At 36.9% G+C, this 25,279-nt stretch overlaps 1 protein-coding gene across 1 annotated transcript in view; it reads right to left on the bottom strand.

The window, feature by feature from the left end:
* The window catches only part of LOC135750024 (exostosin-1), a 375,787-nt gene that overhangs the window by 64,874 nt on the left and 285,634 nt on the right, over positions 1–25,279 (bottom strand). Inside the window, exons 3-5 of the mRNA XM_065268781.1 lie at positions 16,528–16,621; positions 4,940–5,047; positions 2,850–2,969 (exon numbers count right to left, since the gene is read on the bottom strand). Of these exons, the coding sequence (XP_065124853.1) occupies positions 2,850–2,969; positions 4,940–5,047; positions 16,528–16,621 (322 nt within the window). The remainder of the gene's footprint in view (positions 1–2,849; positions 2,970–4,939; positions 5,048–16,527; positions 16,622–25,279) is intronic.

Here is a 25,279-nt window from a genome sequence, read left to right as displayed (position 1 = left end):
TAACAACTCTCATGATACATTATAGCATGTTAGTGATCTTGGTGAAACTAAATCTGCTAGATACATTTTCTGTAAAATAAATGCTTATATACAATATATTTTTCATTTTTTGTTCATAATGCATTTACTAATGTGACAAATACAACCTTTTTGTAAAGTGTTTTGTAAGAAATTTGTATTTCATATTATTCAGTACACAATACACATAAACAAATCATTCAGGGTTTGTACTGTTCAAAGTCATAGCTCTAAAACATTATGAATATGAACCCTGAATAAGCAACTCGAATCAAACTCGTGTACAATTCGACGCACAAATCTTAATAAAGGTAGAAAAGTGATTTATATTTTCTCTCAATGCTGTTTGATTAACACGAGTGACAGACAGGAGCAAAATTAGGTAACGTCCCCTTTAAGACCAAAGTCCAGATCTAATATATACGGTTACACATGCGTTTTCTCTTTCAGCTGTTTACTTTCTCTTAAGACCTAAATTGTCATGTTTTTGAGGATACTTGCAAAAGAAATTTTGACGCATGTGTGTATTTACAGTGGCAAAAATACGCACAAGCTCAATGAGAAGCAGATGCGCCCATATAGCACTGTTGTTGTGTTTCAAAAATTTTAGGATCACAAATTAAGTGTAAATAAGGTTTGCTTTGATTGCATTTCTAGTGAGAAATTAGTATTGCATTTTTCAAATATGGGATAAGTAATCACAAAGGCGATCTATAAATATATAAACATACAAAATATTTAAAATGAAAGTATAGAGTTTCTGCCTTTAAACAAACAAACAAATAAGCAAACAAACAAAATGGAAAAAAAAGGTTTCATCCTATTTTAATTTGTTCTCTTTTGTTACCTCTCAAATATGGGTAGGTTTCCCAAAAAAATCGAAAAAGCGCTATATAAATGCAGTCCATTTACCATTTACCAAAAAATACAAAATTTTGGGCAAAAAGCTGAAATAATTGCATTTTTGTGAAGGACTTTTGTTAGAGATCAGATTCAGCAGTATGAGCAAAACATACATGGAGTTTACAATGTTTTTGATAAGTTGATGCTTTCGTTTTTTATAAGTAGGGTAAGAGCGCCCCCTAATAGATAATAGCAGAATTATAGATTATCGTAAAAACTCATCAGGAAAGATTAATTGACAGAGAACTGTTTTCTCTTAAAGGCAGGGTAGCACACATTTTGAAAAATGCTAACGGTAGCCGCCTAGCAATTAAATCCCGATCCCACCCTCAAGTCAAATCGCCATCTAAAGTCACGCCTCTTTCCAAACACATGAACACGCACAGATCAGACGGTCACGTCTCATGTCTCATTCACCAGTGAGAAAACTTTGCAGTACAAAGTGAATAACACTTCCAAAATAACCAAACAACTCGTTTACATCAGAATTAGTTTAGCACACGTTCGGTTGTGTAGACGTAGTAACTATATTGTTACGCTAATCTGTAAACGAACACAAATTTCATAAACAACACAACATTTCATCAAAGTAGAATATCTGAATCCATCTCAGTTCAAACATATCGCGTACCTACCTTACCAAAATAAACAGTGAAACGACCCTTTCAGACCCTTTACCTCCTGCAGCTGTTTGCATCTCGCGGTAAAGCAGTAAAGTTACTGATGTTAATTTGGGTTTTTACTCTTGCTGATCCAGGCAGTTTTTGCTGTTGTTGTTATAAAAGATGTCTTTCATTGTGTGACTCCTTTGTAGGTTGTCAATTCAGCAGAAAAGTTTGCTGTTTTCACTGTTTACAGACAGGAGATGAGCGCACGTGAACGCGCCGATGACGTATGGTGTCTGCGTGGACTCGCTGCGCGGTGGGCATTCAAATTACGCTTACGTATGAGGGACAAAAATGGAAACGTCCGTTCGGACCGAAATCTATGATTTGCTGAACATTTTTTGGTCCTACGCCTTTCACAGATGACATAAATTTCTACAAATACATTTAAACAACTTAACACAGTGATTGCTATCAGGATGTGAGGAGACTTTTAACCAGCATAACTAAAAATGTTTCAGGATCAAAACTGTTACCCTACCTTTAATTGACGAGATAACTTGTCAATGGTGGGGAAAGAGTTAAACAATAGAAAATATGCCAATATTTCTCATATGTATTACTTTATTTACTGTGAGTTGTGTATTTATTGTTGTAACTTGTGTACTTGTTGTATTACTACGTTTAGTGTGTTTGCACACAAGCTTTTCACTCCATGTACACCTGTGATTTGATTTGATTTGATTCGACCGACACAGCTTTTTATAATAAAAGTATAAAGCGCTGGTATGAATGCTCAGGATAAAATATGTGGTGGTTGCAAAAATTATATTAATGTTCCTAGGGCATTTTTTTAATAAAACTACAATAATATAATATAACTAATATAATATATAGTAAATGTAATAGTTGGTAAACAAAAATGTGGCGAGCCTGCCCACATGGATCAGTCAGCTTAACATAAAATATGTACTTTTACTTTGTTACACTCTCCAACATTCCTTTAATTTAATTAATTACGTAATTGCAGTGTCTTGTTTCTTGGGCCTTCACAAATGACTTTTACTTCTATTTGAGTCATTATTTCTATAGTTACTTGCGTAAGCCTTTGGCTACTCTTCCCACCTCTTAAACTGATTTACTTACGGGGTCCATTAGCTACTTTTGGGAGCTAGTACAAAAATAAAACTGTCTCGAAGTTTGTGCAAAGCCTGATGATCCAGTCTTTCCAATTAATGAGACTTTAAATGCCATATGTTTAGTCTGGTCTCAGATTTTGCTAATAAATTTGGTGAATCATTACTGCTGTAACTCAGGACTAACCTCTAGTGTGGTCAAGACTATCTTTGTGACAGAGGAGAAGTAGGCGTCCCACAGGAACTGGGTCTGTTGCCGTAGGGCCAAGATTCTGTCAGGACCCACAGACCTGGTGATAGATGGAACCTGAAAGAGAGAGAAAGAAAGAGAGAAATGTCATTAGAAATACCCCAGTGTGTATTTTTTATAGATTTTGTGATTTTTAGCAATTTGTTTAACTGCCCTACATTTTAGCTTCTCTAATCACACTTGTGTCCTGACTGATGAGATATCTGAATACCTGACATTGGAAACATGGGAGCTGCTGAATAAAAAGCACAAAAAGTTTACATTTGCTTTTTAAAACGTCCCTAATGTAATATAATTGAATGTACGTGATATTATGGATAAAGATTCTTTTTTGCAAATATGGCTTTTTCTGTCATCATAATGAAACCATGTTCTGTCATATGTTTTGCATTCTGAATATATACAGTACTGCACTGTGACATTAATTTGGCATTGAATCATTAAAGGAGTCACTGGTGAAATACAAATAATGTTTGTTTGTTTGTGTGCATGCATACAGAAGAATGACCTTTCTTATATCTTACTACACTACATACAGGATTTACTCATTCATAGTCAAAAGAAAAATAGTGTATTATATAATAAAAACAAAATATGAAAATATCAATTGTGTCTGCAAATATAGGAAAATCTTTTCTTCTGTATTTTGGGGAAATAATTAATTGGCTTGATTAATTATGGGCTCAGGGAATCGTCTGATACAATGTTTTTTTCTCAGAAGCCATTAACGCTCATAAAACTTCTTCATTCATGGCTCTCTGCTCTTTCTCATGAGAATTTCACTGGCATTTAATTAAACTTCCCAGTGCAGTGAATGGTGACTTTAGAAAAATGTAGAAGAAGCAGGATTTGCAGTCTCCTGAAGAAAAGATGGGGGATTTAAAGAGGTCAAGATATATAAGGGTTCAATGAACAACACACTGCAAGTTTCAGAGCTCAACATTTCCTAAAGCCAATTTTTTATTGAAAACAATTTCCCAGCTAGCCAAAATACATGACTGTTATGTAACGTCAACGTAATATGATGACCAAACTGAGTCATGTCTGCCTGTCGTGGTCATGTTGTGACAATGTAATGGATGAAAAGTTTTGTGTTGGTAACCAGTTAGTAATGGGATACTACAATTACATTGCCAGCTTATAAGTCATAACCAAAAATGCTGAATAAATTGTGTAACTGGTATGTTGTGTGTTAGCAGGGTCATTTGGATCTGCCCAACCTTAAGACATTGATCAACACGCCTCCACAGTAAGATGTGTTAGATGTGTTCAAATCATTCAGCGCTTTGTAGACCCATTGGTGTATGACATCAAAGTGACATCAGGAAGTGAAAATCCCCAAAACGATGCAACATGGGCACAATTCCCAACAAAAGTTTTATCCACAAAGTATTTCTTTATCAGGTAACATTTTTAAAATTTTCAAAAAAGTTTTGTGGTGATGGCTTTGGTGTCGACTGTCGAGAGACGGTGGTATAGTTCGCTTGCAGCCTAAGGTTAGCTTAACATTTCTAGTTAACACAGTTAGACTTTAAAATTCATAAAAGTTGTGTTCATCTGTAAAGATTTTGGCTTTTGGGTGAGGGAACCAGTGTTCCGTTAACTTCCGGGTTGGCCTTCAAAAATATGTCATCCAAGAAAGAAGAGCTGGGAAAGCCATAACTATACTTAAAGTACATCTATTATACTTATTAATGATCTGACTGCAAAATTGTGATGTCTGGGTTGTTTGCAGACTGTTGTGCGTATGGTATCTTTGTAGCATTATATGTTTGTTCATATAGTATAAAGCAAAATCTGAGAGAGCAAGAATTTCTTTCATGTTCTTTCAACAATTTAATAATTAACAGCACCTGGGTTTGAAACTGCACGAGGTTGCATAAATGACACACTTTTTTATAAAAATTCCCTTTTACATTATATGTACTATCATTATTTGTTTTTGAATATGTAGAGACTTAAGAATAATTGTAATTGAACATCTCTTGGTTTATTTGGCACTGATGGTCAACTGTGAATGTGTGTACCTGCAGCAGTAATCTCTCATCACCGATGACGGCCGCTTTACTCCAGTCAATGACCTCAGAGAACGGCAGCTCCCATCCATTACTCAGCAGAACAGGAATACAGGCGGCCTACAGGAACACAAACATAAACACACATCTCAACATCTTCACTTCTCTACACTGTCAAAAATAAAGGTACAAAGCTGTCACTGGGGCAGTACCCTTCAAAAAAGGTCCTAATATATACCATTTAGGTACAAATATTTATCTTTGAACTGCCAATATGTACCTTTGAAGTACTGATATGCACTCTGTATATGTACCTTTTTGAAAGGGTACTGTCCCTGTGACAACTTTTGTACCTTTATTTCTGAGAGTGTACTTAACAACAGCACAAACATACTTTCCCAGTCTTTATTTCAATTGATAAACTCTGTACTTTTTAAATCTCAACATTTGAGGGATTCTTGCCTTTTAAATGGTTCGAAAAAAGAAAGATTTTGTTTGGATTGTTTATGAAGTTATAGGGCCCTATTTTAACGATCTGAAACGCAAGTGCGAAGCGCAATGCGCAAGTGTCTTTGTGGGCGGATCTTGGGCGCTGTTGCTATTTTCCCGGTGGGAGAAATAACTTTTGCGCCAGGCGCAAATCAATAAGGGGTTGGTCTGAAGTAGGTTCATTATTCATAGGTGTGGTTTGGGCGTAACGTCAAATAAACCAATCAGAACGCTATCCAACATTCCCTTTAAACACAATGGCGCAAGTTCCATGGCGGGTTGCTATTATTATGACGAATTTACCAGGTGCACGCCAGGAGCGGTTCACAGCCGAGGAGACCGACGTTCTTGTAAGAGCAGTCAAAGACAGAGAAGTTGTTTTGTATGGGGATGGGAGAAACCCGCCCAAATCAGCGTAGGTTAAACAGGCGTGAGAGGAAATAGCCACAATTGTCTCATCAGCTGGCATCCCCATCGTTGCGCCAAGCGGAGGTGGATCTGCCTCAGGACCTGACGCCAGCAGAGGACATCGCTGCGTGAAAGGGTTTGGGGGCTTTGAAATCGGACCCAAGAAACGCAAGCAAGGTCCAACCCCAAAGTACTCTTACAAATCAAGTTCATATACATTAAGGTTTCTTATGAAAACATTTTAATTATTATTTACATAAAACAAACGTAATACAGCCACACAACAATCTTATGAAATAATTTAATCGTTATTTGCATGAGAATTTTTTAACGCAGCCACACAATAAATAAAAACTATCACCACAATGCTCACCACTATGATTCTATCTATGAATATCTCATGTGTTAATATTTTTTATTGTAACAATTTATGATTTGCAAAAATAACTGTTGCATCTGTGTAGATTAGATAAGCAAAGTGTGTGCGCGTTGTGCACGCTATATTATGGTCAAGCATGCGCCCTTAAAATAGCATAATGAACAACGCGCAACGCGCCACTGACTTTAGACTAGTTTTTTTTGGTCAGTGGTGGAATTGTTTTTTGAAACTGCAAAATAGCATCAGGGATGGTTTGCGCCGGAACACGGCTCCTTTTTTGCGCTGAACCGCCCAGGGAGCGCGAGTTCATTCCCTAGTTTGCCGACGTGCGTCTGTGGAGGGAAAAACCAGCTGTGCGCCGGTGCAAAATACGAATGATACATGCGTCACTGACAAAGTCAATTGCGCTGGCTGCAAGATAGGGCCCATAATCTTTTTGTCATTATATAATTTTTCATTACAATTTTCTAGCCTTACCCTTAGAGTTGAATGGGTTATATCTGTGACTTTTATGCAAACATTTTCTTTGCAGATGAAAGCAGTACTTAGTTTTTTTCTGTTTACTTGCCAGACTAAAATTGTAGTATCACCAATTTCAGATGCATTTAAATCATTAGTTTATTTTAAGTATTAACTCGTACTGCATTTGATGTTTGAATAAGGTTCACTGTGGGTGAACACAATGCAGCAGAAATTGAAACCAATTCTGTGTCCCAGTTCACCTCTTTATTTGATGCACTAAAAGTTTGTAATGGGAAAAACTTTTACAAAACTGACCGCTGTTGCCTATATGCATATTGTGATTATTAACAAAATACAACTTTTCATAATTTTTTATGTAGTTTACTAATGTCTAATGGTCAGTGTACTGTTTTGTCACTTATTTTTAAGTTATTTTAATTTTTGTAACCTTGTACATTTTTTAATTTCTGTATGCATGTATATTTTTGTGTACATGTCTGATGTATTGTGTTTATAGTCTGTAATGAAGCAAATTTGTGTTCAACTATACCATCTGGGACCGCATTTCAATATACAATTTAATTAATACACACAAGTCTAATTTTGAAAACCATTAAGTAGGATAACTGAACGCAGCATAATAATATGACCCCTTTTAAAGTAAGTAAACAGAAAAAAAACACAATAAAAATTCCCCCGGTGTACATTTCTCACTATTTAATGCTGTCATGAGTATTTATTGTTTTCTCCTCAAAGAAGCAAAAGGACATCCATGTTTAATGACCTCTTGGAGAATAATACACAAAGGGACATAGAAAAGCCTGCTGTTCAGACTAAACCTTACAATCATCCAATACAACAGGGTTTGGTGCAAATTGCATTTGCACATCCTTAAAACACTTTCATAAACTGCACTTTGAGAAACATTCAGTTAATGTTAACACAAGCAAACGGTGCCATAACATAAACATTCTGGAGCAAAATCATAGCTTTGACCCTACTGTTTAGGATTACAGGATGTGTGTTATGTTTTAACTGCATTCTGGGGGAAATTCACCAAGAGGGAATAGCGCCCACGTTTGTGCCGTGCTTGTGTCATTTTAGTGCCGAATTATGTAAATTAGGCACGAGTGTGAATGCGCCTACAAAATCACTCCAGTTAAGAATGTTGCAGCCCAGTTCAGGTATTTAAAGAATGTGGAGGATGTAGGACGCAACCATAATCTGGCTAATGGGACTGTATCAGATTATACAGTATGTGACCCTGGACCACAAAGCCTCATAAGAGTATTTTTTTTATTGATATTTATTACCTGAAGCTTGAATAAATTAGCATTTTGTTAGGACAATATTTGGCTGAGATACAACTATTTGAAAATCTGGAATCTGAGGGTACAAAAAATCCAACGTGATCTCATGAGAATACGCGTGTATTTTTATGTTTCAGTGTGGTTGTACAATACATACATTTACTTATGTTTAAAACACACTGAAACGTACAATATCGACGTTTTGACAGGACTAATACTGTCATGGTCTTGTCAGACCTTCTGAGCTAGATTAAGGTCTGAGTACATCTGACAGGATCATGACAGTATTATGTTCTGTGTGGACACACTTGAGTCATATTGTGTATGTGGCTTCCACGTGTTCCCACGGTCTTGTCGCTGTCATGGTCTTGCCTGACCTTGGTATATTATTCAGGTCCTATTTCAGAGGGCAAGGTCATGGCAGCATTGTGTTTTGTGTGGGGACACGTGTGTTCACATTATGTATTTGTGTCACGTGTTCCCAGTGTCTTGTCACTTTCACCCTACTCCCTTATGTGCTCGTGTCTTACGTAATTAATTATGTTCACCTGTTCCCCATTGATGTCGTGTCTTTATAATGCCCTCTCGTTCTTTGTCGTGTGCGCGTTCGTTCGTCTGAATTCAGTGTGTGTTGTCCCGTCTTCCGGAGCACCTGAATCATTCCTCAGAGTCTGTTTTGTTATTTTGGTATCCCGTGTTTGTTCCCCAGTTCTGTGTTCCATCACTACCGTTTATTTATCTCCTGTTTTACCCCCTCGTGGATTTTTGTGTTTATTTAAATAAAATCCTCAGTTTCATTTTATGCATCATCTGCGTTTGGGTTCTCCCTTATTCCTGTCGTGACAAATACGTAAATTATTTACGTATTTTCAGCTTTACAAACATACAAATTTGTACGTAAGTTATCCCTATTCATAAATATTAAAATCGCGGGCATTGGCGTTTCTTACTCATAACAATGACATGTTTTCAGTCATATTTTCTGACTTATTTATTTAAGACAGTTTACTCATTTACCTAATGAAATGATTATGATATTCAGAGAATTTCACAATATTAACATTTTAAAACTTTAAAATGAATAGCATTTCTGTATTTATATTTAGTTTGTTAGCCATGACACACAAAAACGCGTTTTCTCCTGCTGTCTTTTATGCAATAGGTTATTAATATTACTAAGCAATAATTACAACAAAATACAACATAAATTCACAAAAGATATTACTTTTATTCATTTGCTGTAATCCACATCTTCAAAATTCATACGATTGCGAGGAACATGATTACACTTGTCTGTCTGTTATGACTTTTTAAACAGTAACGTTAAATCATTTTAATAAACTGTTTTGCGTAGGACTATAGCACCTTAAAATATCTATTGAATTCTATATTGTATGTTACTAATATGTTTCTAAACATATCTGTCCGTTATGTTGCATAATATAAAAAGAATACATTATGTATTTAAACATTTTGTATAAGAAGAGTTTGGGTTTAGGGTAAGGTTTGGGTTTAGGTTAAGGTTTGGGGTAGGGTTAAGGTGGTAACATATCGCTAAAATGGTTAAAAGCAAATTATACAGCAATCTTTATGGAATGAAAGATACGTAAATGTTTTAAATTTTTTTGCTGTCAAAACATAATGGGCCCTATTTTAACGATCTGAAACGCAAGTGCGAAGCGCAACGCGCAAGTGAGTTTGTGGGCGGATCCTGGGCGCTGTTGCTATTTTCCCGGCGTGAGAAATAACTCTTGCGCCGGGCGCAAATCAATAAGGGGTTGGTCTGAAGTAGGTTCATTATTCATAGGTGTGGTTTGGGCGTAACGTCAAATAGACCAATCAGAACGCTATCCAACATTCCCTTTAAACGCAAGGGCGCAAGTTCCGTGGCGGGTTGCTATTATTATGACGGATTTACCAGGCGCACGCCAGGAGCGGTTCACAGCCGAGGAGACCGACGTCCTTGTACGGGGGAATCCCAAGCTTGCCAGCATAAATCGGGCACGCCGTGTAACAGGAGGTGGATCTGCCTCAGGACCTGACGCCAGCAGAGGACATCGCTGCGTCCACCCTCACCGCTGAAAGGGTTTGGGGGCTTTGAAATCGGACCCAAGAAACGCAAGCAAGGTCCAACCCCAAAGTACTCTTACAAATCAAGTTCATATACATTAAGGTTTCTTATGAAAACATTTTAATTATTATTTACATAAAATAAACGTAATACAGCCACACAACAAACTTATGAAAATATTTTTATTGTTATTTGCATGAGAATTTTTTAACGCAGCCACACAATAAATAAAAACTATCACCACAATGCTCACCACTATGATTCCCCTTATCTCGTGTATTAATATTTTTTAGTGTAACAATTTATGATTTGCAAAAATAACTGTTGCATCTGTGTAGATTAGATGCAAAGTGTGCGCGTTGTGCACGCTATACATTATGGTCAAGCATGCGCCCTTAAAATAGCATAATGAACAACGCGCAACGCGCCACTGACTTTAAACTTTTTTTTTCTGGTCAGTGGCGCAATTGTTTTTTGAAACTGCAAAATAGCATCAGGGATGGTTTGCGCCGGAACATGCCTCTTTTTTTGCGCTGAAACGCCCAGGGAGCGCAAGTTCATTCCCTAGTTTGTCGACGTGCGTCTGTGGAGGGAAAAACCCGCTGTGCGCCGTTGCAAAATACGAATGATACATGCGTCACTGACAAAGTCAATTGCGCTGGGTGCAAGATAGGGCCCAATAATGCTATGTTTAAATGATGTAAATATATCTACATTGTACATTTTAGCATCTATTTAAACGTACAAAAAATAAGTTTTTTGTTTTTTAAAGTTACGTGTAAATACTACGTATTAACAGTGAGACCAGGCTGAAAAATCTAAATATTGAGAAAACACTTGCATTGCCCCAAGCGAGGATGCGTCTGATCGCGTCTTTGCATTGACTTTGTATGTAATCTACTTGCGCAAATCGTTGGGGACTCGCGTTTGGTGGGTATGCCCCATAACAGACTCATTGCAAGTTATCACAAACACTTGTTTGCAGTTGTTGCTGCTAAGGGTGGCCCAACCAGTTACTAGGTTTAGGGGGCAAGCACTTTTTCAAACAGGGCCAAGTGGGTTTGGTTTTTGTTTTCCCTTCATAATAAAAACCTTAAATTTAATGCATAATTCATTTAACCTTCATTTAACCGCATGTTGTATTTACTTGTGTTATCTTTGTTTGAACATATGAAATATTGAAATGTGACAAACATGCAAAAAAAAAAAAGATTAAAATCAGGAATGGGGCCATCACTTTTTTACACCACTGTAAGTAAGGTAAGGAACATTAAATTTTGATTTAAAATATTTGATTTGCTAATTTTTTACAAATGCAGACCTTCTGTAGGGAAAACATTTTTACTTTAAAAAGTTTACATTTAAAATAAAGTTTACTTTAATATAATTTCATATATGTTTTTAAAATACATATTTATATTTAATTTTGTGTAATATAAACTGCACCTGTCAAATAGATTTGCAGCATCCGGGTTACCGTGTCTTTATTATTATTTATTATTAAATGCAATCAATAAGTATTGTTGAGTTTATGAGGGGTGGTTTCCCGGACAGGAATTAGCTTTATCCAGGACTAGACCTTAGTTTAATTAGGATAGTTTTAACAAACATGCCTTACTAAAAACATTACTTGTGTGCATTTTGAGGACTTATTTATTTTAAGATATGTCAGTGCAAGCTGTTTTCAGTTTGGACAGCTCTTACATTTATTTTTAGTCTAGGACTAGTCTAATCCCTGTATGGGAAACCGGCCCTACGGGAGTCTATGGTAAAGTAATAACAGTTTCCTAGACTGCAGTCTGGTTCTGGAAGTAAAAATGCTATTCATATCAAATATAACTCTGTGTTCATTCTTTTATGATCCTGTGAATTAAGATGATCACAAAACAAGATTAAACATTAATGCTTTCAGAAGACATTTAAACCACTAGAGCTATATGAGTGATGTGTTTCCTTTTTGAGCTTCAGCACTTTAGTGCAGGTTTATCTGCATTGTATTGACCTACAGAGATAGGATTAAGAGCTGTAGTTATATGCCCCTTGGCCTAAGGTTAATTAATAACATTATTTTTATGTAATACATAAATAGAAGAAAGTACTTCCAAAACCAATACGGTTTAAATAGTGGGAATCCAACACTCCTTGTCCACGGCGGCAGGTCTGTATGAGACCGTTTTAAATTCTAGACTGCACCTGCCTGTCCAGCAGTCATATGAAAGACTTAAGGAGGTTTGTGCTGAAGATATCAGTAGTCAGACAGAGACCGTAACTTTAGTAATCCCACTTAACCTTTCACACAGACCTTCCCCGCAACCCCCCCCCATCTCTCTTTCCATGTATTTTTCTAAATGGAGATGGTTGACAGCAGTAGGACAGTCCCATAGTCCCCACATACTGCAGCATCTAAAAGGCTTTTGATGTATCTTTAAAATTCTCCCATCAAAGACGCAACACTGGATTGATGTGAAAATACTAAAGAAATTCAAACACCCTGTGTTTACCTCACGTATTTTATGGATAAATATTTATTCTGACAGGCTAAACATTGGCCTGAGACTTTTGTCACAATTGACATGATATAAAATATATTTTTCTGTCTTATGTTGTACTTAAATGTAAGATTTGGCCTGATGAGTATCTAAAAGTTAACTATACTATATTATTTATATTAATAATTTATTCCTTTTTTATTTATATACTCATTTATATTCAATTAACAAATATCAACCATAATACTACTGTGTTTTGTTTTTAAATAAACACATTATTTAATTCAACTATATGTTAGTTAGCATATTGTAAGGATATATGTGTGGCATGGCTAAATACAAATTTTAATCCATACGTTTCTAGTCATACACAGTATACAGTTTTCTTGACCTAGGCAGCTGATCTTCATTCTTCTCTATCTCTCATCTCTACAATGTCTAATGACCCTGCGCGAGTGTGCGTTCTCGAGGTTCTGGTTGGGCTGCGTTAACTTGCATTCGACTTAGCGCATGGTGACAAAAACAATTGACTCGTGGGGCAAATAAGAGATAAAAACCTGGTCGCACATTCTGTTTTTGTTGCGGGTTCAACGCACTCATGAACATGAAGCCTATTTACCATAGGAATGAATGAAAACATGTTACTGGCTTCACGTCAGTGCGCATGTACACTGGTGCGGAGCAAAGCAATACCTTCAGCCTGTGCTTAGCCCCGGACGGCCCCAGCCCAATTTAAACCCTAGTTATAATAACCCAGCAGTTGGGTTCTGTCCAATATTTACCAAACATGGCTCAAAAAGAACCCAGCCGTGTTTGAAGTGTATATCACAGTTCGAAAGTACAGTATTATGAGCAATATGAGGCCATCACCATACCCTGTACATGGTCCTCAAGAGGGACAGGGTTGTGTCCTATTTTGATCTGTGTTGCCTGAACCGTACTCTGAAGACACACATGTTCTAATGCTCTTATCATGTCTCAAATCCAACCAGGAGACTGGTTTGTCAGAAAACATCTTAAGAACAAACATTTTTCATATAGAGATTCTGCAAGAAGACAGAAAGTTCCTTAGATATGTTTTCTCGGTTAAAGCTTATCGGTATCAGGTTCCTCCTTTCAGCCTGGCCAATACGCAGCACTCACTTTGTAACTATGTGGCATCTGTATTCTTTATTTAAAGGATTATTCCACTTTCTTAAAAAAAATCCTGATAATTTACTCCCCCTCATGTCATCCAAAATGTTTATGTCGAGAATAAATTAAGTTTTGTGAGGAAAACATTCCAGGATTTTTCTCCATGTATTGAACTTTAAAGGTCCCGTTCTTTCTGCGTTTTTGAAGGTTTGATTGTTTACAGTGCGCAATATAACATGTTCATGTTTCACATGTAAAATAAACACAGTATTTTTGCTTACAATTTACTTATCTCTATACTGCTGTTTTTACTGTCCTAAAAACAGAGTGATGTCTTCCTTGTTCTATGAAGTCCCTCCTTCAGAAATACGTAATGAGTTCTGATTGTGTAGTTTGTTAAGTGTGTTGTGATTCGATAGCAGCTTAGCTTATCAGTGCCGTTTAAGCTTAGCTAGCGACTGACGTATTAATGTGGGCGGAGTTTAATCAAAAAACTGTTTTACTGACGTCATTAAAGCAGGACATAGAGGGCTGTAGTCCAAACCGGCCGTTCGTTGTAGGCGTTGAAAGGGGAATTCTGTTAAAGAAAATATATCGCCTGGCAGTAAACTTTGAGCTTTATCATTTTGAACTCTGTCCCTCACAATTTTATGGCACACTTATAATATCCAAACTGTACCTGAGTGGATTGTTCCCACTCCCCTGCTGGTCTGTCATTAAAATATGTGATTGTTTGAAGAAAACTGGTAGATATGCACAATGGAGTAATTATACGTTTTTGGCTTATTAGGTGTGATCGATTGGCTAATGACATTAAAGAAACACAAGAGCAGTTGAAGAGCAAACTGCTCCTACACTCTTAGGGGTTGTGCACACCAAAACTTTTAAACACGGCAGAAAACGCCTTGAGGACGCCGAATGCCAGCTGTTTCTCAGCTGAGTGCCAGCTTTCTTTAGCTGAGCGCTTTGGTAGCTGTGATACTTGAGCTGTGAGCCGGTTGGTTGCTGTGGTAATGTCCCGCCCCTCCTGCACTGTTGGACGGCCGTGTGAGAACTGACATTGACGAGCGGAGCTTTTCACCCAAAGTTGAATCTCTTTCAAATGTCGACGCTCAGCGCCGAGCGGGTACAAAACGCTGAGTGCCGGTTTTCAGCGTGGAAGAAAACCGCTAGCTGCTGGCTTATTTGAAAAACGTCGAGCTTTCAATTGAGAACATGCGCCGGCCGCAGGCGTAAAAGTTTTGGTGTGTACGCCCCTTAGAAAGGATGTGTTAATATTTTTTAACACAGTACCGTATTTTCTGGACTATAAGTCGCAGGTTTTTTTTTCATATTTTGGCTGGTGCTGCGTCTTATTCTCAGGAGCACCTTGTAAGTCTGTATTAATTAATTTTTACATTTATGAGGCATGAGAGATCATTACCATCTACAGCCGTGAGAGTCCGCTATATTCTGCTCCAGTATTTTATGTCATTCACTGGAGTCAGTGATGTGAAATGCATGTCCGCGAACTTGATGCTCGGTGGCTTGTTCGGTTAATTTATACTCTTCAGCCTTCCAGGTATGTTCTGTATGCTATTGTTTATCCTGTAAATAATTGATAATGTTATGTTAACGTATGGACATCTATTCATGCCTGATGTTCTGTGTGATATTGTTAAGTTGAATAACTTGCCTCTCCAGATGAAGTGTTTTCTTCGGCGCGGATTTTGTGAAATAATTTGATAAATAAATGTTATTTATCTGACTGACGCGTTTTTGATCGGTGGGACTTATACTCCGGTGCGACTTATAGTCCGGAAAATACGGTACAGGTATGTGAAATTTTACGGTTAGTGTGTACACCTTCGAATCAAAGAGAGTCAGAGAATGCACCTCACCATTATATATGCTTAAATCCAACTTAAATGAGGCTAGCGAAGCGCCGTCGACTGATGATGCCACCGGTGTTTGTATAGAAACTGTCATGTGAGACAGAGCTTGTGATAAACGCGATGTGCAAACATTTTTGTTGTGACCAATTTGATTTTGTGGCAGACTGAGAAATAAATGGATGTATGGGGATGTTTAGCATTCCAACAATGCTCTCACTTGTATGATACAGCAGCAGGCAGCGCAAATATAACAACACGCCTATAATCCATCCCACTGCGAAGTGTTACTAAACTCGATTGAAAAGCTAACCAAGCCAAAATGAGGTGAGCTGACCCGACCTGACCCAAACCAAACGTGGGGTACTATGCAATGAAAAAGCGCCAATAGTGTAAGTACACCCTCAGTTGCTGGAGAAGGAGAGACATTGAGTCCAATCTGGGCTCTTAGGTTTTACGCTGACCACTTTGCCAGTTGTGTGATTGGGACCAAATGCTTGCTTGTTGAGGTGGTTGCAGCAGGGGGTTCACTGATTACTGATGTGATCTCTTTTGCCTATGAGGTACTTGGTCTTGGTGAACTTGTTGGAGGCCTTTCTGTGGAAATGTTTTTTTTTACTAGAAAACTAAAAGGTGTCCCAACAGTTCTACATTTTGGATAGATAAAAATATCATTTATATCTAGCAATTTTTCTGTATTTTAATACAGTATGTGTGAGGCTGTTGTATTGTATTACATTACTTTTGTTAGACCCTGCTTAAAGCACAGAATCAGTGAGAAAGGGGTTTATTAATAGATCTTTTCGCATCTCTTCTTCAATATTAGAATCACTGGGTGTTTGTGAAAAGATGACAGGATGTCAATACCAATAACCTTTACATCAGTGTAGTGTAACCTCAGGGCTCCAAACTGCAGAGCCCTAAAAACATTCAAGCCAATGAAATGAGTGAAAGGTTTTTAAAAATGCAAAGTTCAGAACCACCAACCTGCAGGGCCTCTAGAAAGCGGAAGGACCCGAGCCGCCTGCCTCGAGGAACAAGGCAGAAACTGGAGTTGTGTAAGAGCTCCTGATAATCAAACCTGTGGAGACACATAAACACAAAACATTACACTCAGCTCTTTATAAAAAATATCATGCACGTGACCATCAAATCCTTTAGAGTACATGCAGACATAATGTTTATTAAATGATTTTCGATCTACATAAGCAGTTATTAGATGGCTTTGTCAAAGGGGCTATATTAAAGAAATAAAATATATGCACACATTTTTTAATTCACAAGAAATCTAACGGTAAAATCAATCACTGACAGTTACACCTGCCCACAGCAAACAACACAACACACTTTTTTTTAAAAACAACATATGCTTTAGATTTTTTAGATAATAAGAATAAGATACTTTTTAGTCAAGTGACTGTAAACTTTTGAACTCTAGTTTATATTTTCTAAAATAGAACAAAGAAGAGGACATTGCATGGAACACAACATGCTCGATTTGACCTTTCGGATGAATCAGAAGTAATTACTGCACCTATTTTAAATATCTCCTCTAGATTCACTCTTTTATCTCACTTTTAAATGTTAAGACATTTTACACAAAAACTGAGTCAAATGCATTATTTTTAAGATATTAGATGACACTCATTGAATTAAACATGACGTGATGAGGTCATTTGACATAGTACAACGGTCTACAACCTTTTGTGAGCAAGCGTTGCTCAGCAAGGGCTAACACAATGGATAAAACAATCTGGAGGGCTATTCCTTTGATATAGGGGTGGCTGTATCCCAGACAGGGATTAGATTAAACCAGGACTAGGTCTTAGCTTAAGCAAGGACTAGGCCTTAGTTTAATTATGAAATATAACTAGTTTTAACAGACATGCCTTACTAAAAACATTACTTGTGTGCATTCAGAGGGCACTGATGTATTTTAAGATATGTCAGTGCAAGATGTAATCAGTTTGGACAGGTCTTACATTTATTTTAGTCTAGAACTAGTCTAATACCTGTCCGGAAAACCGACCCATAAAGTCTACTAAAAACCTTTTTGTTTTACTTGTTGATTTTATTTTATTATCATTGTTTAAAATGTTAACATACATGAAGCCAAGCTAAAATATACAATAAATAAATATTAAAATTTAGGCTATTAACTCTTTCCCTGACAGCTTTTTTTAGTTGCAAGCCAGCACCTGCATTTTTTATGATTTTTACAAAAGTTAAATGTCTTCCAGAACATTTTATTTTCAAATATATACAATAAATCAAATGAAAGAACAGACCATTTGCTTTAAAAAAAAAAAGTTTCACCGTGTCCTCATTTGTTCCCTTTTATCACCTCTCAAATATGGGTTGGGTTCTTCAAAAATGCCACATTTTGAGCTGAGACATCGTCGCTGAACTTTTTTGACAGCGATCAGCAGTAAAATGTTTTAGTCCTGCTCAATTTTTGTAGACTTTGAGTAAAATAATGGAAAGTTAAGATCCATAAGATCCTCTGGGGTCAATGTATGACAGAAGCTTAATTCTGTCATGTGAGAAGCAACAGCCCGGCATTTTTCCTTCGCCCGAGTGCCTCTCACATAAATTATTCGATTTTGATGGCTTACATTTTTTTCCCGCCACAGAAAACCATCACAGGTTTATCAATGCCATCAAAAGTATTATTTTGTTTTTGTTTGTTTGTTGATCACGAAGTACAAAGTAGATGAGGAAAACTTGTGTGTATTCAAAGCGCTGCCATTATTGTTTACAATGCATGGAATGGTGCGCTGTGATTGGTTGAGTGGATTTATTGCATTCTGCAGAGAAGGAGGAGTGGGGTTTATCACATTTTGAGAAAAATGGGAGAAAAGATGACAGAATAACACTGATATTGGAGTTTGCGTAAAATTAAGAATTCACTTTTTAATACTGACCTGACACAATACTGATTTTGGTGGGAATTTTTTTTTTTTAAATGCCGTTTATCACATTTTGGAACCAAACTCTTCATATACTTGTGTGATCACAGGTGTGCATTCACAATGGTGCTGATCATCAAATCAGTTTTTGGAGCAATTTTATAATATTCTTTTGGGCCCATTATGAGACACGTGTTTTGTTTATGAACCCAATTACTAAACCATTTATTACACTTTATTAAAATCCTAAGAGAGACAGATGAAGACAGACATGCTGTGAGTGAGAAATAAAGAGAGGTGTAATGATGGAGGATCCTGTTATTTATTCTTTTTTTTCTGTCTCTCTGACTACAGCTCACTCTCCTCTATTTAATTATCTCATAATTATTGCCTCTCTCTCTCTCGTTCTCTCTCTCTCTCTCTCTCTCTCTCTCTCTCTCTCATATTTCTGTTCTGTATCAACCACCCAGGCAGTGTGACAAATATGGTCTATCTTTGCTCAAAACATTTGTTGAAGGTTTTTATCAGGGGTGCCACTATGACCATGGGCTGACACATCACTGTGTGGCTCTTTTCATGACTGCAGATTTGTTCATAGCTAGGTTTTTGCATAAATACATTTGATTGAACAAGGCATACAAATATATATATTTGTAAAACTAGGCCATATGGCCACAGAAAATAAATCATAAGCACATGCTCTGGTTTGGATGTGGACTGCAGTTTTGGCCAGCGAGTTCTCTGGTACATCAGGCAACACACCCACATTCATCTGAATCATTTGGAGGGCTGCATATATCTGATTTGGCAAGCAGGCCACTAGTTGGGGGTCACCAGTTTTAGGGATAAAAATAACAGCCTACGCTTACTACTCAGTCATTCATTATACTGTTGAGTTATCGATAACCTCCTGTCACACACACTCAACTGCATCTGAATATTTTATTTGCTTCCACACAGATACGTTAAAAGATCCCTGCCCTCAAATTGCTGGTGGGTGGAAATCCATTCTCTCTATAGCTGTGTGGTAAATGTCTCTTCCCTTCCTCATAAAAAAAACCTCTATGACCTCCTACAATAAGGGGCTAAACATCTGAGATTGCCTTCCATGCAAGCAGGTGCTGAACGCAACGGTGGAAATGTTACTTGAAGAAGCAGCAAAGCTAAGAATCACTTTGGGACTCATTTTCTCAATACAAATACAACTTCCGTAAGACACACCGAAATCCTGGCCAGGACGCGTCTGGGAAGAATGGCACATATGGTCACCCTAGCCTAACGGCGGCTGTCGGCTGTATATGAAGAGTGTTGTTGCAAAACGAGATATCTCTTTTTTTTCAGAAATCTCGCTTTTTGGTTGTGCATTCCAATTAATATCAATTCAACTGCAGTTGGTTTGTTTTGATTTAAGCCTTCATAACTTAAAAATTCAGCTAAATAGCACCATAAAACAAATATTAACATGATAACATAATAATAAACATGTTTTTTAACAAAAATGTTAAAAACGGATTTATCTCGTTTTGCAACGAAATTATTCATATGCTAAATACATCTGTAGAAAGTAAAGCTTAATAATTTTTGAATTTTGAAAATATATTTAGTTTTAACCTTCATGTAATGTACTGTATTTCAAAATGTATTTCAGGGGCAACAAATACATTTCAAATTTTACAACCCATATGGCAATAACATATTTTTCCTGGCCAAAGTATATTAAATGTATAAAGTATAAGTGTAAAATGTATGAGTATGTAAGTATTTTTTAGAGTGTATAATATATTTTTGCAGTTGAAAATATATTTAATTTTAATATTTTATGTTTGTTATGATTACAGTTTTTTAACATACAACGTTTTTCTTCCAGTGCGATGTGAATATAAATGCTTTAAAATATATTTTAAAATTTACAAAAAAATGGTTGAAAAATATATTAGTGAAAAATACATATTTTTCATATTTAAAAATATATTTCATATATTTTTTGGCCATTTTTGTATATTTTAAAATATCTGTAAAATTATTATTATTAAGACTCCAAGGGCCCTATCATACACCCGATGCAATGCAGCGCAATGAGCGACGCAAGTGTCTTTTGCTAGTTTCAACCAGGCACAATTATCATTTTCATGATAGCGCCACGTTGTTTAAATATCAAATGCATTTGCGCCCAATGTTGCGCCCATGGGCGTTCTGGTCTGAAAACGAGGTGTGTTGAGGCGCATTGTTGGCGCATTGCTATTTTGAGGCAACTAAAATAGACTACGCCATTGACCAACTAAAACCTGGTATAAAGTCTAAAGTCAATGGCGCAATTTTGTTTGTTGAATTTTTTTGTTATTTAAAGAGCGTGTTAGTAATATGCGCCTATAAACCACGCAGGTTTGCTTATCACACACATGGATGCGCAGCAGCACAAAAACGCTTTTAAATATGAAAGATCAAAGGATTGAATGTAAAAGATTATTATTGAGACTCTTGGATATAAATGAGGACCGATTATTATGAGACGTTAGAAGACGTAAAGAGCTGCTTCACCTGTAGCCTGTTAAGTAAGTAAATGCTTTGTATTAAACAAATGCATCTGTTTTTAAATGTTTTTTTTAAATGCCACTCCATGGAATTATTATATTTGATGAGTTTGTACCTGTGGATATGGTGAGATGAGAAACATTTTAAGTAATACTTAAAAAAAAAAAAAATCCATGGCGCTGTCCAAGTGCTGAAACGCTTCGGCTCTCCGAAGGTTTGTAAATTCTTTATCTTCTGTTTGGTACAAATAAAGTATTTTTAGAGTACAAACCTTTTCTTACATACTTGTAAATTATTTTTGATGATGTTGGATAGCCATACATTTAAAGCAATTAAAAGCCTGCTTTTTTACTTCCATGACTTAAAGAAAACGGGTTTTAAAGGTTTTAATAAAAAATAAAAATTTCAATACAAGTGAAAAACAACACAATTATTTAAAGGAACAGTATGTAGGATTGTGGCCAAAACTGGTATTGCAATCACAAAACTTGTGGCTAAAACTGGTACTGCAAATCCTCAAATGGTGGCCAATACACAACATGACAACATAAACATCAGTTGAGGGCTGCAACTCCACTTTTTAAATGACAATATCCTGGTCAGACCACTGTTGTCCGTGATATAAGTATTTCAAATGAAAATTATATGTTAATGTCTAGTGACATATCAGGGCCATTTTATAATTAATTGATATATATTTCTTACATACTGTTCCTTTAACATTAATTTTAAACTGGGGATCCTTCTTCCTCCACTTAGTTTTTCAGTTTACAAAGTCCGTCATCTAAATAGGGATTAGACATAGCGCCAGCGCAACTGGCTTTTAAAGGGGATGAGAGCTGAGACTCTTATTGGTTTATTGCACGTTACGCCCAAAACACACCCATTACTCATTAGGAGAATAGAAACAACCCTTTTCGACCGTGCGCTCAGCGCACAAACCATTTTTCCTGTCGTTAAATTAGCAAAAATGGATTCCGACATGCCCATTTAGGCCGTGCGCTTTAGACAATGCACTTAGACCGTTAAAATAGGGCCCCAAGACTTCAAATTCAGGTGCACATGGATGCACAAAATCCACAACTGTATTCTTCATGCATGGCTTGGGAAAATAGGAAACATTCAGCATGCATTCTTCGGCAGTGACACCTCATATAAAACAGTATACTGCTTTACTACTACAGTCTACTGCATTTAAAAGACGATTTTATGAATGAAAAGAATCATTCAAATTATATATTTAGTTGTAATACAAGGATTTGGAAGGTGAAAAGGTGGACCTTTTGCTTTCTGGCAGTTCGATAACAGACAGCAGCACTAACAATTTACAACTATAACATACAACATTCATTGAACGGATTCAGGCCTGTAAATCTGTTTCTTTTCTCCATCCCAGAGCATGGCAGTATGAATGAAATCACAGGTCTATTTCTCATTCATCGCTCAAAGCGCTGCATAAAGGGCAAATGAAGGAATGTAAAGGCCCGTGACAAATGCGCTGACTGCAAAGGCGGCGCTATGCATTTTTTATTAGCTGTTAATCCATTCCTTGTGTAACTCAATATAAATCAAATTACCAGTCTAGCATGCTGTCAGTGACTACAGTAATTAGATGGAAAAGCAACTCGCAGGGCGCAGCCTTCCTTTAAGGTGAAAAAGCAAATAGTGACATCGTATTTACGCCTGCTGGCGGGTGGATACAGGTTATTATACTGCCTAGAGAAAAAGTCGAACACTTGTGATAACAACTACTGAACCAAAGGAAGAGAAAGTTTCATCACATAGATACTCGATTTAGGTAAATACTAAATAATAATAGTAAACTGTATCCCTCTGTTCTTAAATGTTGATTTGCTTGTTTTTGATACTAGATGTTTTTAAATATTGATACTTTTTTAAGATTTCAAAAAGCCAGGACGAATGCCAACTGTATGCGCTTGCCAGTTTTATGATATTTCTGCTTTGTTTATCAGTCATTGAGCGATGCACCGGTTGGTTGTTGTAATATTTATCCTGTCCCTCCTCCACTGTGATTGGAAAACCCGTCAGCGGCTGGCGTTTAAAAGCGCACTACTCCATTGGTAACAATAAAAACATACGGAGACCACGGGCATAAATGCCTTGGTGTGCACGTCAGCTTATAATTTTCTTTCATCACCTAGGTCTTCATCTTGTACATTTATTTAATCAAAATGCATCCAAATCTTTAAATGCCTATTAGCTGAGAAATTTTCCTTTTGTCCTCACCATGGTGTAGTTACAACATCTACCAGCAAGGGCTACAGTAACTGAACCAAGTTAACCAACCAAACCTTAACCCCTCAGGCTACATTGTTTGGGTTAGATAAGTCTATCAATATTCCCTTAGGGAGAATTTATATAGTTATGTTGCCTAAATTTACTTCACAAATTGACAGAGAAGACAAAAACACAATACAGCTGGATTCAAACCAAGTTCTCTCTACATCTCTCTCTCTCTCTCTCTCTCTCTCTCTCTCTCTGTCTGTATAGGCGTATTAATACTTAATGTTCAAGTCTACCTGTGAATATTTATGCTGGCAGTAAGTTAAATCTCACTCAGGGAAAAAACACATTGATTATACTTGGAACTTGTCCACTGTTTAATTCCAACATGATTGGAAAAGGAAGAAAAAAGCATTGGGTCTCTGGCTCCTGACAGGGCACAGAACAAGCGCTCCAAGAAAAATATCATTAACCACATTTGCCTCAGTAATGTCATCTTATATTGTAGCTTATGAGTATTTATTCCCTCTGTGATAAAGCAAAGCTTGATGATTGTTTCAATATTCAGCGCCATGTTCTGCCCTGTCGTGTAAACTGAATGATAATAAAATCATCAAAGAAGAAATCAAACATTTCAATCATTGAACAACAGAGAGACGTCTACTGTAATTTAAAACTTAAACAGATGAGATGAAAAGAAAATGAAACGCAAGAAAAGAAATACAAATAAATTTCTGCAAGTCAGTTTCATTTTATATTTCCCCTGTGGTCCACTTATGTTTTTTTTATTTTTTTTTTGCTGTGGCTTTAAGAATGATACAAAATATGAATGCTCTGTTTAGATAGATGTGCAGATCAGACAAACAATATACAAAAAGTCTTTTTTATTACTGAAAGGTCAATAACACAAATATGAGAAATGTGTACATAAATGTGCAAAATAAAAAAAGAATGATGGGCATTTGACTAAATCTCTACAGGGCCTGAAATAGCTCCATCTGACGTAAATGGCATGTATAGCAAGTTCACATCAATGGTGTGGTAGGCTGCCACAAAACGTGGCATCGAAGCCATATTATCACTGTTACTCTAATTGTGCCTTAAGGCTTGAATAAGCACAACTTCTCGTCTATCTCCGGTCCTGTGATGTGCCAGCATGACTGTACCTTTAAAGGTACACAATAGGTCATTAAGGTAGTAATGTAACCCAAAACATGTACACATTGTATAATTCTGTTTACCTGTAAAGGTACAAAAGGACCCCCCCACCCATTGACACTATAGCAGGGGCGTCACTAAGCCCCCCTTAAATTCTGTCCAGCCCCCCTAAAAAAATATTTGATTCATTAATTTGTGATCGCTTCAGTCCCCTATAAAAACTCTTTAGAAAAGGCGGAATGCTGCGTCAAGTTTCGGCTCCTCCCCTGATCTGAGTCAGAATGGATTTAGCGCGTTTTTCAATCCGCAGGGGGGCCGAGCAGAGCAAACATCAGTAGTACAGGGCGGACTGGCCATCTTGACCTGGCGGCTGTTCTAACCTGCCGTGCAGTCAGCTCAGGTTGACATGTGAAATAATATGATATGAATGAATGACGGACCTCTTAAAATCTACGAGTCAGTCAATCGTGGTGAGAAAATGCCACCACATGACCAAACGGCGGCAACCCACTGCTTTTTGGCTTTATATAACAAATATGCAGCGCAAAGGAGACACAGAGAGAGAGACAGAGGCAGCGAGATGCTGCAAAATCAATCACAGAAATATTCGCCAAGAAGGGAGCAGGTCAGTCAAGTTACCAGTAAAAGCACGCATCTATATTGCTTATTAACGTTACAGGTTTTTAAGTCAGGTGCTGGCGTGATGCATTGCTTTAAGGTTGTTGTACTGAACGCATCAGGCAGATCATTTCATGCAGTGAAATACAGGATTATTGTGAAGTTTATCCTTTTATAAAACTATTTTTTTTGTGTGGAAAAACTGGATCAAACGTGCAAATCGAGCTTTTAATGGGCATTTCACCTTATATTTGCAGTAAAATAACTTTTTTAAAATC

This window comes from Paramisgurnus dabryanus, chromosome 12, assembly GCF_030506205.2.
Source record: "Paramisgurnus dabryanus chromosome 12, PD_genome_1.1, whole genome shotgun sequence".
Lineage (NCBI taxonomy): Eukaryota > Metazoa > Chordata > Actinopteri > Cypriniformes > Cobitidae > Paramisgurnus > Paramisgurnus dabryanus.
Note: the sequence above shows the minus strand (reverse complement) of the source record. Positions and strands in the feature narration are given on the sequence as shown.